This window comes from Oncorhynchus tshawytscha, linkage group LG13 (genome assembly GCF_018296145.1).
Source record: "Oncorhynchus tshawytscha isolate Ot180627B linkage group LG13, Otsh_v2.0, whole genome shotgun sequence".
NCBI classification, from domain to species: domain Eukaryota; kingdom Metazoa; phylum Chordata; class Actinopteri; order Salmoniformes; family Salmonidae; genus Oncorhynchus; species Oncorhynchus tshawytscha.
The window spans coordinates 26,805,175-26,824,190 of NC_056441.1; the positions used below are offsets into that span (position 1 = coordinate 26,805,175).

General features: G+C 44.0%; 1 protein-coding gene across 9 annotated transcripts in view; it reads left to right on the plus strand.

Annotated features, from left to right (window-relative positions):
* LOC112265846 (receptor-type tyrosine-protein phosphatase U-like) overlaps nucleotides 1-19,016 on the plus strand; it is a 275,257-nt gene that overhangs the window by 238,832 nt on the left and 17,409 nt on the right. For 4 of the 9 annotated variants that reach the window (XM_042295481.1, XM_042295482.1, XM_042295483.1 and 1 more), the window contains 6 exons: nucleotides 1,201-1,388; nucleotides 4,719-4,791; nucleotides 5,851-5,927; nucleotides 6,027-6,098; nucleotides 8,382-8,399; nucleotides 10,600-10,636. In XM_042295481.1, the coding sequence (XP_042151415.1) occupies nucleotides 1,201-1,388; nucleotides 4,719-4,791; nucleotides 5,851-5,927; nucleotides 6,027-6,098; nucleotides 8,382-8,399; nucleotides 10,600-10,636 (465 nt within the window). The remainder of the gene's footprint in view (nucleotides 1-1,200; nucleotides 1,389-4,718; nucleotides 4,792-5,850; nucleotides 5,928-6,026; nucleotides 6,099-8,381; nucleotides 8,400-10,599; nucleotides 10,637-19,016) is intronic. The other 5 variants (XM_042295486.1, XM_042295487.1, XM_042295488.1 and 2 more) reach the window with 2 other exon arrangements.

Genomic DNA, 19,016 nt, shown 5'->3' on the forward strand with positions numbered 1-19,016 from the left:
TGTGGACACCAAGGAACTTGAAAGTCTCAACATGCTCCACTACAGCCCCGTCAATGTTAATGGGGGCCTGTTTGGCCCGCCTTTTCCTGTAGTCCACGATCGGCTCCTTTGTCTTGCTCACATTGAGGGAGAGGTTGTTGTCCTGGCACTACACTGCCAATTCACTGACCTCCTCCCTATAGGCTGTCTCATCGTTGTCGGTGATCAGGCTTACCACTGTTGTGTCATCAGAAAACTTAATGATGGTGTTGGAGTCGTGTTTGGCCACGCAGTCGTGGGTGAACAGAGAGTACAGGATGGGACTAAGTACACACCCCTGAGGGGCCCCAGTGTTGAGTATCAGTGTGGCAGACGTGTTGTTGCTTACCCTTACCACCTGGGGGTGGCCCGTCAGGAAGTCCAGGATCCAGTTGCAGAGGGAGGTGTTTAGTCCCAGGGTTCTTAGCTTAGCGATGAGCTGCGTGGGCACTATGTTGTTGAACGCTGAGCTGTAGTCAATGAACAGCATTCTCACACAGGTATTCCTTTTGTCCAGTTGGGAAAGGGCAGTGTGGAGTGCGATTGCGTCATCTGTGGATCTGTTGGGGCGGTAATCAGTTAGGCAAGTTATCTTTGCTTCCTTGGGCACAAGGACTATGGTGGTCTTCTTGAAACATGTAGGCATTACGGACTCGGTCAGAGAGAGGTTAATAATGTCAGTGAAGACACATGCCAGTTGGTCCACGCATGCTTTGAATACACGTCCTGGTAATCCATCTGGCCCCGCGGCTTTGTGAATGTTGATCTGTTTAAAAGTCTTGCTCACAACGGCTACCGAGAGAGTTATCACGCAGTCATTCAGAACTGCTGGTGCTTTCATGTATGCTTCTCTCTTCTCAAACGACCTCTTTCAATAAAAATATTCCACCGTGCCCAACAACATGTGCATAGAATATGTCTTCATTGTGATACCGGCTTTTCCTTGATCCGTCAGTTGAGTGGATGTTGTGTTGAGCAGGTGGAGGTTGACCTTCAGACCCTCACTGAGCCATGCGCTTTAATGAAATAACATGTAGCCAGTAACTTATATAACATATGTAATGTTGTGTAATGGTTAACGTGTATGTTTGTGTCCATCTTTGTGTCTGTGGTTGTGTATCCATCTTTGTGCGTGTGTATGTGCTTGCGTGCCATGCTCATGCATGTGTATGTCTCCTCTAGACGAACAGAGGAGTTCAGTGAACGAGTCCAGCAGCCTGTTGGGTGGTTCCCCTCGACGCCACTGTCGTAGGAAGAGCTCTCCGTACCACACGGGTCAACTTCACCCCGCGGTCAGGGTGGCAGACCTCCTCCAACACATCAACCAGATGAAGACTGGGGAGGGATACGGCTTCAAACAGGAGTATGAGGTGAGTGAGTGAGTGAGTGAGTGAGTGAGTGAGTGAGTGAGTGAGTGAGTGAGTGAGTGAGTGAGTGAGTGAGTGAGTGAGTGAGTGAGTGAGTGAGAGAGATCCTTTGGGATTTAATGATGCAATTTTGGAGGCAGAAGGCATTTTAATACAGTTTCTCATCTCTGAGTCCAATGGCTTATGTGTTCAGTAGGCTGCTGCTGGAAGCTTATTTGAATAAGTAACAGTCAATGTAAACCTCCAGTAGCTGTTTGATACCATCTCTCAATGTAAAGCTATTTTATTCTGCTCATCTCTCTTTCAGATCTTTTTCTGTTTCTACCAAGAGTATATTAATTCAATGGCTTTCAAGTAACTTTTTTTCATTCTATTTGTGATTTACTACAAAGTCCCTCTATTCGCCCAGTAGCATTTAGCTTGTATTTGTACCCGAATCCAAACCTCCAGGATTCCAGATGCGCTTTTCGATTCATTAATCCCACCCCCAAGGGCCCAACAAATTCCCCCTCCTAAAATCAATACACTGGTCGCTTTTTCACTCCTCCATCGCTTTTCTGCTCCTCTGTCTCGCTCCTTCCATCGCTCCCTAGTCTGTCGCCTGGAGAAATAAAGGAGATGAAGGAGAGATCAGTGTGCGACTGGGGTGTGTGTGTGTGTATTTGTGTGTGTGCACACACGTGCGTGTGATGTGTGTATCAGTGTGATACTGGCTGTAGGACTTCATAACCCTTATTTCCCACTGGGCTGCCGAGGCGGCCATTGATCATGCATGCTGCAAAGGACTGTGGGAGTTTTTAAATGGCACTACAGGGTTTCTGGACCGGCGCTACAGGATTTCTGGACTGTCTCAGATAGAACGAGGCTGATGTCAGATAGCCATAACCAGATTACAACCAACTGGTTAGACTGTCAGGTTAGATCCAATCCTCTTGACTGTCTTCAGGGCTTCAACCCAGCAGGCAAAACTGGTTGAAAGGATGTCATTACAAACCAGAGCTCTAAACCCAACAGTGCAGCAATCAATATCAGTGTAGTACTATTAAATATAAGGTAGAACAAAAACACACAAGGAATAGAAATAATAACAATAGAAAGTAAGAAGCTAATAGCATATCCAATAGCATATCTACAATGTGCAAGGATACTGGATCGATATAGGTATATATGTATTGGGGTAAGGTGACTAGGTATGAGGATTTATGATAAACGGAGTAGCAGCATCATGAAAGAAGATTGTATGTGTGTGTGCGTGTGTGTAGGGTCCATATAAATGTGTGTGCATGTTATGTGTGTGTTGGAGTGTCAGTGTGTGTGAGTGTGCATAGAGGCAGTGCAAAAAGTTGGCTTGGGGATGGAAACTTTTCAGGACACCGTTTTGGTGTCAGACTTGATGCACTGGTACCGCTGCCATGCGGAAGCAGAGAGTCTATGGCTTGGGTGGCTGGAGTCTTTAACGATTCTCCTGGCCTTCTTTCCACACCTCCTGATATAACAGTCCTGTATGACAGGGAGCTCGGCCCCAGTGATCTACTGGGCTGTCCGCACCACCCTCTGTAGCACCATGCGATCCAGGGCGGTGCTGTTGCCATACCAAGCAGTGATGCAGCCAGTCAAGTTGCTCTCAATGGTTCATCTGTACAACTTTTTGAGGATTTGAGTGCCCATGCCAAACCTTTTCAACCTCCTCAGGTGGAAGAGGCACTGTCGCGCTGTGTTGAAAATGTTAAGTCCATAGTGATTTGGACCCTGATGAACGACCCGCTCCACTGCAGTCCTGTCAACGTGGATGGGGGCGTGCTCGCCACCCCATTTGCTGTAGTCCACGATCAGCTCCTTGGTCTTACTGATGAAGGACAGGTCGTTGTCCCGTCACTGTCCTCCCTGTAGGCTGTCTCATCGTCACGGGTGATCAGACCTACCTCCGTCATGTTGTCAGCCAGCTTAATGATGGTGTTGGAGTCATGCGTGGCTTCAGGGGAGATAAAGAACATTGCTAGAAAAAAAGAGAATTCCATTCTGACGATCAACAGCTGAGACCCTAATGCATGATAGTGGCATGTTAAAGAAAGTCTGTCTATGGATTGGTTCAGTGTCAGTCAGGCTCTGCTCTAAAGTGTGTTGGTGGGAGAAGGAGAGCGAGAAGGAGAGAGGGAGGTATCATGTCTTCTCTAAGCAGGATTAGGTATAGTATTACCTGTGTAGGAGTGAGGCGCAGGTGTAATCCTCTGATCAGCATGCTGCCACTGTCCCTGGGCTGTAGGTGGACGGGCCGCCCCACGCTGATCCCATGCTGGGATTGGGCCGGCGCTGATGAGGGATTTAGTAAGCTGGGGTTGGAGCGCCTGGATGTGCCCGGCAAAGCAGCCAGGATATAAGTTTGACTTACGCCATGAACGTGATGTGACTTGGACGCTACCGCCGCCAGCGCCACTGTGTTTCTTCGCAAACACATCTGTCACACTCACTCAGTCATTCTTTCTTTCTCTACTCTCTCTCTCTCTTTCTCATAACATTGATTTAGATTCAATAGCTCCTGTCGCGCTGTGCAGCCAGATTGTGAAAAGGGTGCCAAAAACATCTGTCACAAAGGTAGCACTTTAACACCAAGATAATATAAAGCACTTAGATTTTAGGCAGAACCACTCTCTACGCATAGGTAATGAGAGAGACTCAAGCTCGCCTATCTACCTCCTCTTCCTCTCCTCATCCTCTCCTCCTTTCCTCCTCTTAACTCTTGAATGCCCTCCTCTTTCTTCCCGGCCTCCTCTCCTTCTCCTCCTCTCCTCTTCCTCGCCTCCACTCTCCTTTCCTCTCCCTCCTCTCCTCATGTACTCTCCCCTCTACCTCCTCTCCTCCTCTCCTCTTCCTCGTCTCCGCTCTCCTTTCCTCTCCCTCCTCTCCTCATGTCCTCTCCCCTCTCCCTCCTCATGTCCTCTCCCCTCTACCTCCTCTCCTCTCCCCCTCAAGGCCAGATCCATCTCTCTTAGCCTCTTCTTCTCCTCACCATTCTCTCATAATTGCGTCATGACAGAAATACAGGCAGTGAATATGATGGACAAGTTACTCAGGGAACCTCAGGATACCAGTCTAAGTTGGGTGGTAAAACTAAGCTGAGTGGTAAAACTAAGTGGGGATTTGGTAATAAAACTGAAAGGATATTTGAATCTGATGACACCTACAGTATATTCCTTGTGTCCTAGTGATATCTGACACTCCGGTAACCAAGCTAAGTATTTCAGTGTGCTGTTTAAATCTGCCGATGACAGAATTTCGCCTGTATGCTAACCATATCTCACTGTCTTTGTGATCACTTGTTCCTTCTCTTCTCAGAGCTTCTTTGATGGATGGGATGTCACCAAGAAGAAGGACAAGACTAAAGGGAGACATGACAGTTTGCTGGGGCGTAAGTTCTGTTCAGACCCTCGCTCTGGAATGGAGTAGTATGCCATATATGGAAGAACATTTGCAGGAAAGCTACTGTAACTTAACTTTGTTTCAAATTAGTGTACCAATTATAACATGTCCTCAAGTCAATTGCTATCGACAACCATTATTTAAAAATCTTTGTTTTGTTTAACATCGTCGTTAGTGTCCCTTTAAAAGAGAATATACATCTGAAAAGACCTCCTGGTTAAATAAAGCTGACATAAAAGTCCCTCTCTCTTGTTGATGATCCCTCCACTGTTGATGATCTCTCCCCTGTTGATGATCTCTCCCCTGTTGATGATCTCTCCCCTGTAGATGATCTCTCCCCTGTTGATGATCTCTCCCCTGTTGATGATCACTCCCCTGTTGATGATCACTCCCCTGTAGATGATCTCTCCCCTGTTGATGAGCTCTCCCCTGTTGATGAGCTCTCCTGTTGATGATCTCTCCCCTGTTGATGATCTCTTCCCTGTAGATGATCACTCCCTGTAGATGATCTCTCCCCTGTAGATGATCTCTCCCCTGTAGATGATCTCTCCCTGTAGATGATCTCTCCCTGTTGATGATCTCTCCCCTTGTAGATGATCTCTCTTGTTGATGATCTCTCCCCTGTTGATGATTTCTCCCCTGTAGATGATCTCTGTTGTTGATGATCTCTCCCCTGTTGATGATCTTTCCCCTGTAGATGATCTCTCTTGTTGATCTCTCTTGTTGATGATCTCTCCCCTGTTGATGATCTCTCTTGTTGATGATCTCTCCCCTGTTGATGATCTCTCTTGTTGATGATCTCTCCCCTGTTGATGATCTCTCTTGTTGATGATCTCTCCCCTGTTGATAATCTCTCTTGTTGATGATATCTCCCCTGTAGATGATTTCTCTTGTTGATAATCTCTCCCCTGTAGATGATCTCTCTTGTTGATGATCTGTCTTGTTGATGATCTCTCTTGTTGATGATCTCTCCCCTGTTGATGATCTCTCTTGTTGATGATCTCTCTTGTTGATGATCTGTCTTGTTGATGATCTACCTCCCCTGTAGATGATCGTCATCGAGTCAAGCTACACTCTCTCCTAGCAGACCCCAACTCTGACTATGGCAATGCCAACTACATAGACGTAAGTTACATGCTCTCTCTCTCTCTCTCACTCTCGCTCTCTCGCTCTCTCTCGCTCACCCCGCTCCTCCTCCTCACTCTTTACTGTCTCTGTCCACAGTTGCTCCTTAAACTGAGACTCAGCCATATGATCAGCTGTGGGAACCAAAGATATTGCAGAGTGACTTACGATGTAAGAGGCTGCACTTCTGAGCATCCACACAGCTTCTGAGCATGCGCACGGGAGTTGGCTTTACTCTATTGCAATGTGATAGCTGTGTGACAACAACTGCTGCAGAGATTAGTATCTCGCCTCACATGGAAGACTTCCTGATATTCTAATTTTATCTTTGTATTGTTGTGTTCCTTTAAGCTGTGTGTCTGGCCCAGTGCTAGAGAAGTGCTGGAGGACGATAGACTCGTGGGTAATATAATCTCTCCCAGCAGCTGTCTGTAGACTGGCCACAGGAAGGAGAGACTCTTGTGTAATGTAGTCTCTCCCAGTAGCTGTATGTATGCTTGAGACAGGAAGGAGACTCTTGGGTAATGTTGTCTACCCCAGCAGCAGTTTGTAGGCTGGCCACAAACGGCTCATAATAATGGCTGGAACCGAGCAAATGGAATGGTATCAAACACATAGAAACCCTGTGTTTGATGTATTTGATACCATTCCACTGATTCCTCTTCAGTCACTACCATGATTCCATCCTCCTCAATTAAGGTGTCACCAACCTCCTGTGGTCTAAGGATGTCTAGCCTAATGTTCCAGTCTACAGGGACACCCGTCCGAAGTGTGTGTGGATGTGACAGTCAGAGATTCCCACTGTACTGCGTGTGTACAGGTAGTCTGTCCCAACAACCCTCTCTGGACTTGGCCTCAGTTGGCTGGCCAGTACACTGTGACAGTGAGGATATCCACTTAAAGAGGATTGTCCCCTCAACCTGGCTTTGTCCCTGTATCCCTGGGGGTACTGGAATAGATTTGAGATAGACATCGTCTCAGCAACACCACAGATCCTTTAAGATCCTATAAGATCCTTTAATATGCTATAAGCTAGGAGTCTCTGTGTCCTCTGAGACGGCTGACGACTCGTCCAAAAGCTCTCCTAAGTCGACTCCGAGCGGTGACTCGCTCTGTCTGTCTGATGATATCAAATGCCTGATCCTGTTCATCTGGCATTCAGTTATTTGTGATCTCAAAAGTTCAGCTCCAGTGAGTCTCATCCAGGAAGGCTTAGCCAAGCCCAGTACCAGTTCATACCTCATCCCAGACACATTCTCTCCCAGCTCTGTGTCAAAGCTGAACAGCTAGTACTGTAGCTAGTGTTGGAGGGATATACACTTTGTGTGCTTGAGCTAGGGCCAAGCAGTGAGTGTGTGTGTGTGTGTGTGTGTGTGTGTGTGTGTGTGTGTGTGTGTGTGTGTGTGTGTGTGTGTGTGTGTGTGTGTGTGTGTGTGTGTGTGTGTGTATGTGGAGGCATTGCTTAATACACACGCAGTACAGGTTACGTAAATGTGACATTCACAAAAACCTCTTTTAGCAATTATTTATCTTTGTTGAACACAGTCCGTTCAGTGAAGTGCCCAATGAGAGCAGGAAAGAGCGTACGGGGTTCGACTGCATTCGTCTCCCTTCGCTCAAAGAAAAGGAGAATATAAGAATAAGTCAAATGGACAGAATAGAAAAGCTCAAATTTACAGAAAATAAAAGGTCAAATGAGCGCTGACTCAGCAGGTTGAGGTGGAAGGGAAGGACACTGTGTTTGTGTTGCAGCTCATGGAGAGTGTCCCGTCCGTCCACCCCCTCTTGCCCTTTTTGAGCACACTGGTTCCATTCTCCGTTCACCCTCCTCTAGCTCTGCCTGAAAGTTTCATTAGCATATGGGCCTTGCGAGGAAACCTGTGACATTGTTAGGGCTGTCTACACCACTGTCTGCATGTTGTGGCAGGACCCCTGACTAGCCTTCCCGCTAGGCTAACCCACCCCAAGACGCCATACTAAATGATTCATGTGAGTAGGAGAAAGGGAGGAATGGAGGGGTGAATGGAGAGATCAGGGGTGGGATTAAGGGTCCACTGCCGTTCCGACAGTCTTCAGAAAGGTTCAATGGAAAAGCAGCACATTGTCTGACTCTGATTTGGTGTTAACCTAACTGTTTTCATGGATGGTGGGGCTTGGGTTTGACTAGATAGGAGGAGGAGGGTTGGGTCGTAGTAAAAGTATAGTATGTTTTGTTCACTTAGTGTTCCATGACCACAACAACTACAGGAAGTTCAAGAAACAAAAGTTGGTTTCTACCTCTTTGCCATGGCAACAGTGTGTGAGGCATGATGAAACAATCTCTCTCTCTCTCTCTCTCTCTCTCTCATCCCCCTGTTCTTTAATCTCAATAATTAGCTTATTTTTCCTTGCTTCCTTCCTTCCATCTTTCTCTCTTTCTCCTTCCTTCTTTTCGTAACCTCTGGGACCTCTTAGATCCGGATAAACAGGGAAGTAAGTACTACTGCTTCTCTTCTCTTTCTTTTCCATCTATCTTCCCGCTCACCCTGTGCCCGCTGTGTACCACCTTACTTCCTTCCCCCTTTCCATTGCTCCACCACTTTCTAATCTCTCTGTCTATGAGCCCCCCCCCCAGCCCTAGACACCAGCTGCTCCCCAGAGTTTAATTTAGCCAAACCTGCTCTGTTACACCACTACACTCACTCTCATCTGCAGCCATACTAGACTCACTTAGAGTAAAGGATTTGTATGAGGTTTGTCTGTCCCCCATCACAGCAGAGATGACACAAAGCATGTCTTACTGTAGGCAAGTCTGTCCCAATAGACACAACCAGCCGTTAGAGCTTTGTATTATATATTACACCTGTCCCCCATCAGGAATCGCACAAAGGAACCAATGGGAGGAGCACAGTCTAAGGGTGAATCCTAAATGCCCCCCTATTACCTATACAGTGCGCTACTTTTGGCCAGAGCCTCAAAGGTCTCAGTCTATTCCCTATATAGTTAATTACTTTTGGCTAAAGCTCAGATATGCCCTGAAGGCAGTAGAGACCCATGCAGATAAATCATGCAGGGCCAAAGCCGGGACAGATACACACACTCAGCTCCAGGGGTGGAAAAAGTACCCAATTGTCATACTTGAGTAAAAGTAAAGATGCCTTAATAGAAAATGACTCAAGTAAAAGTGGGGAATGACCATTGATGTTCTCTTGATTAGACAATTTTCCTGTCCTGCTAATCATTCAAAATGTAACGAGTACTTTTGGGTGTCAGGGAAAATGTATGGGGTAAAAAGTACATATTTTTCTTTAGGAATGTAGTGAAGTAAAAGTAAAAGTTGCCAAGTACAGATACCCCCCAAAAACGACTTAAGTAGTACTTTCAAGTATTTTTTCTTAAGTACTTTACAACACTGCTCAGCTCAGATGAGACACAGCGAAGGGCTTCACAGGAAACACTGCACTGCCAGAGCCTGAACATAACATGACTGTTCTCAACCTGTTTTCTGCCCCTGTATCACATTCTGTTGGATGTTTCTCACACATAGATTGTCATACAGCATTTAGGCTAATCTTCAACCACATAGTGGGCTATCTAGCTGGATCAAACTAGATTGGTTTGAAGGGGGTCCAACTTGCTGTGAAAGAAGAGAACATGTAAAGGGAGAGATTGCCAACTTTGTATTGGCTTACTTCTTGGCTTTCCATCTTGTGGCAACTTGCTTTCCATCTCATCATGTTGCGACACTGTGATGTGATTGGTTTTGTCATGGTTTAAGTGTGGTGGGGAGCATGAGAGTTTTTTTTCCTCCATTTTTGAATTTCACACTGCTTGATGTGATGCTGTCTGCTCGCTGTAGGCGGAAGGTGGTGGTTGCCTAGGTGACAGACAGACAGGAAGCACACACACACACACACGCACAGTGAAGCAGAGAGGATCATGGGAAGGATGGGAATGGGGTCACTGCACTCTAGCATGGCGACTGTCATCCATCTCCTGTCCTCTCTGTGTGGCATGGCACTTATGGAATTGTGTGTGTGTGTGTTCCCTTATAGCCAAGAGTGATGAGGGGACCATGCCCAGGGCTGGAGGATTTGTCTTGCTTTACATTCTTGTCTCTCTCTCAAACACACCATGATCAGAGCTGGTTAATTTGTCTTGCTCAAAGTGATGAGTTAGTCTGGACACACACAAACCATGACTAGCCATCCCATCTGAGTGTCCAGGCTGGATCATAGCACAGTAATGCACCTCCCAGGAGAACAGACAATGACAGACCAGTCAGTGTCAATTGCCTGAAATGAAAGCATTATAATTTCATTTTTGAAGTAACCTTGTGTACTTTATTATTGCTCTATACCTGAACAGGTCATGTCAAAAGGTTGCCTGAACAAAACAAAAAGGAATTGGTAGGAGGAAGCTGCCCAATGAGAAAATGACGGTCCCTCTCTCTAGACAGTTATGGCCGCTGTAGATAAATCTCCTTTAACTCCCTGTAATCCAACAGTCCAACCTTTACAATATGAAAACATTATACTATGAAAACCACTTGTTATTATATCTAGGTGTGGTGGTGGTTCTTTATAGTGACTCCAGGGACTGGTGTTTACACTGTGTTACTCTGATGTTCAACTCTCTCTCTTTCTCTCTCTTTCTTTTTACCTCTATCCCTTTCTCTCTTTTTTTTCCACAGGGGTACCAGCGATCAAACCACTTCATAGCCACCCAAGGTGAGTGCCCTTGGAATACTTTATCAGAAATCAATGAATGGTAATATACCTTATTCTGCGTGTGCACTGTATGTATATGTGTACCTGAGCTGCCAAGCCTCCCAGTTGTTTTTATTAAAATAATGATTTGAATTATTAATGTGTAAACACACTGGCTGGTGATCCATCACGTTGTGTGTCTGGGTGTATCTCTATTCTCTACCGCCCAAACCTCTCTCTCTCTCTCAATTCAAGGGGCTTTATTGGCATGGGAAACATATGTTAACATTGCCAAAGCAAGTGAAGTAGATAATATAAAAAAGTGAAATGAACATTTCAAATGTCATAATATATATATATACAGTGTTGTAACGATGTGCAAATGGTTAAAGTACAAAAGGAAAAATAAGTAAACACAATTATGGGTTGTATTTACAATAGTGTTTGTTCTTCACTGGTTGCCCTTTTCTTGTGGAACAGGTCACAAATATTGCTGCTGTGATGGCACACTGTGGTATTTCACTCAGTAGATATGGGAGTTTATCAAAATTGGGTTTCTTTTCAAATTCTTTGTGGATCTGTGTAATCTGAGGGAAATATGTGTCTCTAATATGGTCATACATTGGGCAGGAGGCTAGGAAGTGCAGCTCAGTTTCCACTTCATTTTGTGTGCAGTGTGCATATAGCCTGTCTTCTCTTGAGAGCCAGGTCTGCCGACGGCGGCCTTTCTCTATAGCAAGGCAAAGCTATTGATTAGTCTGTGCATAGTCAAAGCTATCCTCAAGATTGGGTCAGTCACAGTGGTCAGGTATTCTGCCGCTGTGTACTCTCTGTTTTAGGGCCAAATAGCATTCTAGTTTGCTCTGATTTTTTTTTCATTCTTTCCAATGTGTCAAGTAATTATCTTTTTGTTTTCTCATGATATGTTTGCATCTAATTGTGTTGCTGTCCTGGGGCTCTGTGGGGTCTGTTTGTGTTTGTGAACAGAGCCCCAGGACCAGCTTGTTTAGGGGATTCTTTTCTAGGTTCTTCAGCTTCCTTTCATGTGGTTGTAGAATGTAACGGCTCTTTTCTGGATATTTATCATTAGCGGGTAACAGCCTAATTCTGCTCTGCATTATTTGGTGTTTTACATTGTACACTGACGATATTTTTGCAGAATTCTTCATGCAGAGTCTCAATTTGGTGTCTGTGCCATTTTGTGAATCCTTGGTTGGTGAGCGGACCCCAGACCTCACAACCATAAAGAGCAATGGGTTCTGTAACTGATTCAGGTATTTTTTAGACAGATCCTAATTGGTATGTTGAATTTTATGTTCCTTTTGATGGCATCGAAGGCCCTTCTTGCCTTGTCTCTCAGATTGTTCACAGCTTTGTGGAAGTTACCTGTGGTGATGATGTTTAGGTCAAGGTATGAATAGTTTTTTTTGTGCTCTAGAGCAACGATGTCTAAAGGGAATTTGTATTTGTGGTCGTGGCAACTGGACCTTTTTTGGAACACCATTATTTTGGTCTTACTGAGATCTACTGTCAGTGCACAGGTCTGGCTGAAGCTGTGTAGAAGATCTAGGTGCTGCTGTAAGCCCACCTTGGCTGGCGACAGAAGCACCAGATAATCAGCAAACAGTCGACATTTGACTTCAGATTCTAGTAAAGTGAGCCCAGGTGCTGCAGACTGTTCTAGTGCCCTCGCCAATTCATTGATATACACTACCGGTTAAAAGTTTTAGAACACCTACTCATTCAAGGGTTTTCTAGATTTGTACTATTTTCTACATTGTGGAATATAGTGAAGACATCAAAACTATGAAATTACACATATGGAATTATGTAGTAACTAAAAAACAAATCAAATTATATTTTATATTTGAGATTTTTCAAATACTCCCCCTTTGACTTGATGACAGCTTTGCACACTATTGGCATTCTCTCAACCAGCTTCATGAGGTAGTCACCTGGAAGGAATTTCAATTAACAGGTGTGCCTTGTTAAGTTAGTTTGTGGAATTTCTTTCCTTCTTAATGCGGTGAGCCAATCAGTTATGTTGTGACAAGGTAGGGGTGGTATACAGAAGATATACCTATTTTTGGTAAAAGACCAAGTCCATATTATGGCAAGAACAGCTCAAATAAGAAAAGAGAAATGACAGTCCACCATTACTTTATGACATGAAGGTCAGTCAATACGGAACATTTCAAAAACTTTGAATGTTTCTTCAAGTGCAGTCGCAAAAACCATCAAGTGCTATGATGAAACTGACTCTCACGAGGACCGCCACAGGATTGGAAGACCCAGAGTTACCTCTGCTGCTGAGGATAAGTTTATTAGTGTTACCAGCCTCTGAAATTGCAGCCCAAATAAATGCTTCACCTAGTTCAAGTTACAGACACATCTCAACATCAACTCTTCAGAGGAGCTGTGTGAATCAGGTCTTCATGGTCGAATTGCGTCAAAGAAACCACTACTAAAGGACACCAATATGAAAAAGAGACTTGCTTGGGCCAAGAAACACGAGCAATGGACATTAGACCGGTGGAATATGTCCTTTGGTCTGGAGTTCAAATTTGAGATTTTTGGTTCCAACCGCTGTGTCATTGTGAGACGCGGTGTGGGTGAATGAAGGATCTCCGCAGGTGTATTTCCCACCATAAAGCAAGGAGGAGGAGGTGTAATGGTGTGGGTGAACGAAGGATCTCCGCAGGTGTATTTCCAACCATAAAGCATGGAGGAGGAGGTGTTATGGTGTGGGGGTGCTTTGCTGGTGACACTGATTTATTTAGAATTCAAGGCACACTTAACCAGCATGGCTGCAGCGATACGCCATCCCACCTGGTTTGGGCTTAGTGGGACTAGCATTTGTTTTTCAACAGGACAATGACCCAACACACCTTTTTGCACTATTGGTTAGAGCCTGTAAGTAAGCATTTCACTGTAAGGTCTACACCTGTTGAATTCGGCGCACATGACAAATAAACTTTGATTTGATTTGAAACCCTCATGCCAAATTGAGTAAAAGGCTTTTTTGAAATCAACAAAGCATGAAAAGACTTTGCCTTTGCTTTGGTTTGTTTGTTTGTCAATTAGGGTGTGCAGAGTGAATATGTGGTCTGTCGTACAATAATTTGGTAGAAAGCCAATTGGACATTCATTTTTCTGTCCCGCTGTGATGTCGAAGTGGTCAGGGTCTGGGGCAGACTGGTGTCAAGACTTTTTTTGGGAGCTGAGGTGGGCTGTTCTGCTGGTTTCTCTGCGGGGGTGGCCACCTCTCTAATGGCTTGTTCTCTGTCATACACCATCCCCCTCACCCTCTCCTCCAGCAGTCTGATCCTCTCTTCTAGTGCTCTGTTCTTCTCCTGCTTCACCTCTTTCTACTGTAGATGTTGTCTCACTACAATCCAGAGTGCAGATACAGTTGAAGTCCGAAATTTACATACACTTAGGTTGGAGTCATTAAATCTCATTTTTCAAACACTCCACAAATGTCTTGTTAACAAACCATAGTTTTGGCAAGTCTGTTAAGGACATCTACTTTGTGCATGACACAAGTAATTTTTCCATCAATTGTTTACAGACAGATTATTTCACTAATTATTCACTGTATCACAATTCCAGTGGGTCAGAAGTTTACATACACCAAGTTGACTGTGCCTTTAAACAGCTTGGAACATTCCAGTCATGGCTTTAGAAGCTTCTGATAGGCTATTTGACATCATTTGAGTCAATTGAAGGTGTACCTGTGGATGTATTTCAAGGCCTACCTTAAAACTCAGTGACTCTTTGCTTGACATCATGGGAAAATCTAAAGAAATCATCCAAGACCCCAGAATTTGTTTTGTAGACCTCCACAAGTCTGGTTCATCATTGGGAGCATTTTTCAAACATCTGAAGGTACCACGTTCATCCCTACGAAGAATAGTACGCAAATATAAACACCATGGGACCATGCTACCGTCATACAGCTCAGGAAGGAGACACGTTCTGTCTCCTAGAGATGAACGTACTTTGGTGCGAAAAGTGCAAATCAATCCCAGAACAACAACTAATGACATTGTGAATATGCTGGAGGAAACAGGTACAAAAGTATCTATATCCACAGTAAAAGGAGTCCTATATCAACATAACCTGAAAGGCCCATCAGCAAGGAAGAAGTCACTGCTCCAAAACCGCCATAAAAAATCCAGACTAATGTTTGCAACTGCACATGGGGACAAAGATCATACTTTTTGGAGAAGTGTCCTCTGGTCTGATGAAACAAAAATAGAACTGTTTGGCCATAATGACCATCGTTTGGAGGAAAAAGGGGGCGCTTGCAAGCCGAAGAACACCATCCCAACCGTGAAGAATTGGGGTGGCAGCATCGTGTTGTGTGGGTGCTTTGCGTCAGGAGGGACTGGTGCACTTCACAAAATAGATGGCATCATGAGGCAGGAAAATTATGTGGATATATTGAAGCAACATCTCAAGTTATCAGTCAGGAAGTTAAAGCTTGGCCGCAAATGGGTCTTCCAAATGGACAATGACCCCAAGTATACTTCCAAAGTTGTGGCAAAATGGCTTAAAGACAACAAAGTCAAGGTATTGGAGTGGCCATCACAAAGCCCTGACCTCAATCCTATAAGGGATTTGTGGGCTGAACTGAAAAAGCGTGTGCGAGCAAGGAGGCCTACCCATCTGACTCAGTTACACCAGCTCTGTCAGGAGGAATGGGCCAAAATTCCCCAAACTTATTGTGGGAAGCTTGTGGAAGGCTACCTGAAATGTTTGACCCAAGTTAAACAATTTAAAGGCAATGCTACCAAATACTAATTGAGTGTATGTAAACTTCTACCCCAATGGGAATGTGATGAAAGAAATAAAAGCTGAAATAAATCATTCTCTCTACTATTATTCTGACATTTCACATTCTTAAAATAAAGTGGTGAACCTAACTGACCTAAAACAATGAGTTTTTACTAGGATTAAATGTCAGGAATGATGAAAACTGAGATTAAATGTATTTGGCTAAACTGTATGTAAACTTCTGACTTTCTCCCCCTCCAGCTCTCCAGGTCTAGTTAAGGGGGTGTTGTTGTGCTGGACTGTTGTCTGGGTCTGTGCTGACTGGAATGTAATCACCTGCTGTTCCAGATCCACCTGCCTTACCTCCAGCTCGGTAAATGTATCCTTCATTTCAATGAGGGAGTGGTATTCTGTGCTGGGAGGCTGACTTTCCACTTGGGGTTGCTCATCTGTGAGGTTATATAATGAAGAGATCCGGTCTGATCCGCTCTTGGTAGGGGTATCTTTCTCATGGGATCGCTTCTCCCGCTGAGCTATTTCTTTGATTATGTGAAAGTCCAGCTGAAACTGTTTGCGGTTGTCCTGTACCAATACTGTTCCAGACTTACAAAGATTTATATTAGATGACTCAGAGTCCTCGTTGTCTAGTATCCTGAGGGGTAGTGTGTTAATATAGCACTGTACCATGCCAGGGGATGGTCTGTGTTGAAGATAAGGTTGCTTTTGTTCCCATTTTTATAATAGTCAGCAAGAAGTGTCTCTTGATTTTCCATAAGGAGCTTCATTTTGTACTCTTTTCGTGTCTTATTTTTCTTTACATACACGGGGTACTGTATTTGTATTACCTCTGAACAGCAGGTGGGTGCTTCTAAGGCCTCTCCATTTGGTTGGTGCTCTCCTGCCATTGCTGGGCTCAAGGGCTTTGACACCTTTCGCTTCACACGTTAGTGCTGATTGAAGTTGTATCTCTTTGTCCTGGCAAGGTTGGTAACCTTACCATTCAGTCCTTATTAAGTAAAATATTTCATTGTAATGTGTTTTCTTCTTGGCGTTTGAAAGTCAAACACTGCTTCAGACAAAGCATTACTCACTCAGTTCCAGGTTTGATGGTGTTTTCAGGTTTCTATTTGTTTGACAGAGCATTTGCTGTATAGCTTGGGAATAATACTCCTTCGGTGTAGGAAGCATTCCAGGGAATTCCAGGTAATTCCGTCCAAAATCAGGTTGTAGGTTTGGAGTTTTGATTTGGAGTGAAGGTTATGTTGTTTAGGGTAGCATTTTGTATATGTCCCTACCAAAAAATCCAAGTTTGTCTAACTCTTAATCTATTAATTTAAAAAAAACATGTAGAAAATGGGTGAGCTCATATTCTCTCTCTCTGTTATTTATATATGTATATATATATAAATATATATATACAGTCGTGGCCAAAAGTTTTGAGAATGACACAAATATTAATTTTCACAAAGTATTCTGCCTCAGTTTGTATGATGGCAATTTGCATATACTCCAGAAGGTTATGAAGAGTGATCGGATGAATTGCAATTAATTGCAAAGTCCCTCTTTGCCATGCAAATGAACTGAATCCCCCCAAAAAAACATTTTCACTGCATTTCAGCCCTGCCATAAAAGGACCAGCTGACACCGTGTCAGTGATTCTCTCGTTAACACAGGTGTGAGTGTTGACGAGGACCAGGCTGGATATCACTCTGTCATGCTGATTGAGTTCGAATAACAGACTGGAAGCTTCAAAAGGAGGATGGTGCTTGGAATCATTGTTCTTCCTCTGTCAATCATGGTTACCTGCAAGGAAACATGTGCCGTCATCATTGCTTTGCACAAAAAGGGCTTCACAGGCAAGGATATTGCTGCCAGTAAGATTGCACCTAAACCAACCATTTATCGGTGCACCTGCACGCACAGTGAGTCAAAGACTTTTGGACGATGGCCTGGTGTCAAGAAGGGCCGCAACGAAGCCACTTCTTTCCAGGAAAAACTTCAGGGACAGACTGATATTCTGCAAAAGGTACAGGGATTGGACTGCTGAGGACTGGGTTAAAGTCATCCGGAAAAAAGCTTGTCTGGAGAAGACAAGGTGAGAGCCACCATCAGTCCTGTGTCATGCCAACAGTAAAGCATCCTGAGACCATTCATGTGTGTGGTTGCTTCTCAGCCAAGGGAGTGGGCTCACTCACAATTTTGCCTAAGAACACAGCCATGTATAAATAATGGTACCAACACATACATCCAGGAACAGTTTTGTGATAAACAATGCCTTTTCCAGCATGATGGAGCACATTGCCATAAGGCAAAAGTGATAACTAAGTGGCTCGGGGAACAAAACATTGATATTTTGGGTCCATGGACAGGAAACTCTCCAGACCTTTATCCCATTGAGAACTTGTGGTCAATCCTCAAGAGGAGAGTGGACAAACAAAACCCCACAAATTCTGACAAACTCCAAGCATTGATTATGCAAGAATGGGCTGCCATCAGCCAGGATGTGGCCCAGAAGTTAATTGACAGCATGCCAGGGCGGAACGCAGAGGTCTGCAAATATTGACTCTTTGCATCAACTTCATGTAATTGTCAAAAAAAAAATGTCCACATTTTGTTACTTAGCTGCCTTATTCTATATTGTATTAAAACAATTTTTTTCATCAATCTACACACAATACCCCATAATGACAAAGCGATGTTTGCAAATGTATTAAAAATAAAATACAGAAATGTCTTATTTACATAAGTATTCAGACCCTTTGATATGAGGCTCGAAATATGAGATATGAGGCCCCCCCATCAACAGCCAGTGAAAGTGCAGGGCGCCAAATTCAAAACAACAAAAATCTCATAATTTAAATTTCTCAAGCATACAAGTATTTTACACCATTGCTTTCTCCGTAGTTTTTTAAAAATCTGACACAGCAGTTGCATTAAGGAGAAGTTTATCTAAAGTTCCATGAGCCACATCAAGTTACAGAAACACTCATAATAAACATTGATAAAGATATGACTATTATTAATTATACATGGAACTTTAGATAAACTTCTCCTAACTGCAACTGCTGTGTCAGATTTCAAAAAAACTTTACGGAGAAAGCAAACCATGCAATAATCTGAGTACAGCCTTTAGACAACAAAGCAGCCAAAAAGATACCCGCCATATTGGGTAGTCAACATTACTCCGAAATAGCGTTTTAAATATTCACTTACCTTTGATGATCTTCATCAGAATGCACTCCCAGGAATCCCAGTTCCACCATAAATGTTTGATGTTTGATTTGTTCGATAATGTCCATCAGTTATGTCCAAATATCTTCTTTTGTTAGGGCGTTTGGTAAACAAATCCAAAAGCGCGTTCAGGTCGCGCCGAGTTCGGACGGAAAAAAAAAAGTTTGGTTACAGCCCGTAGAAATATGCCAAACTAAGTATGGACTCAATCTTTAGGATGTTTTTAACATAAAACGTAATGTTCCAACCGGACAATTCCTTTGTCTGTACAAATGAAGTGGAACGTAGCTACCTTACACGTGAGCGCGCCAGACCGAGGCTGTGGCACTCTGGCAGACCACTCACTCAAAGAGCTCTTATGAGCCCCTCCTTTAGAGTAGAATCCTCAAAA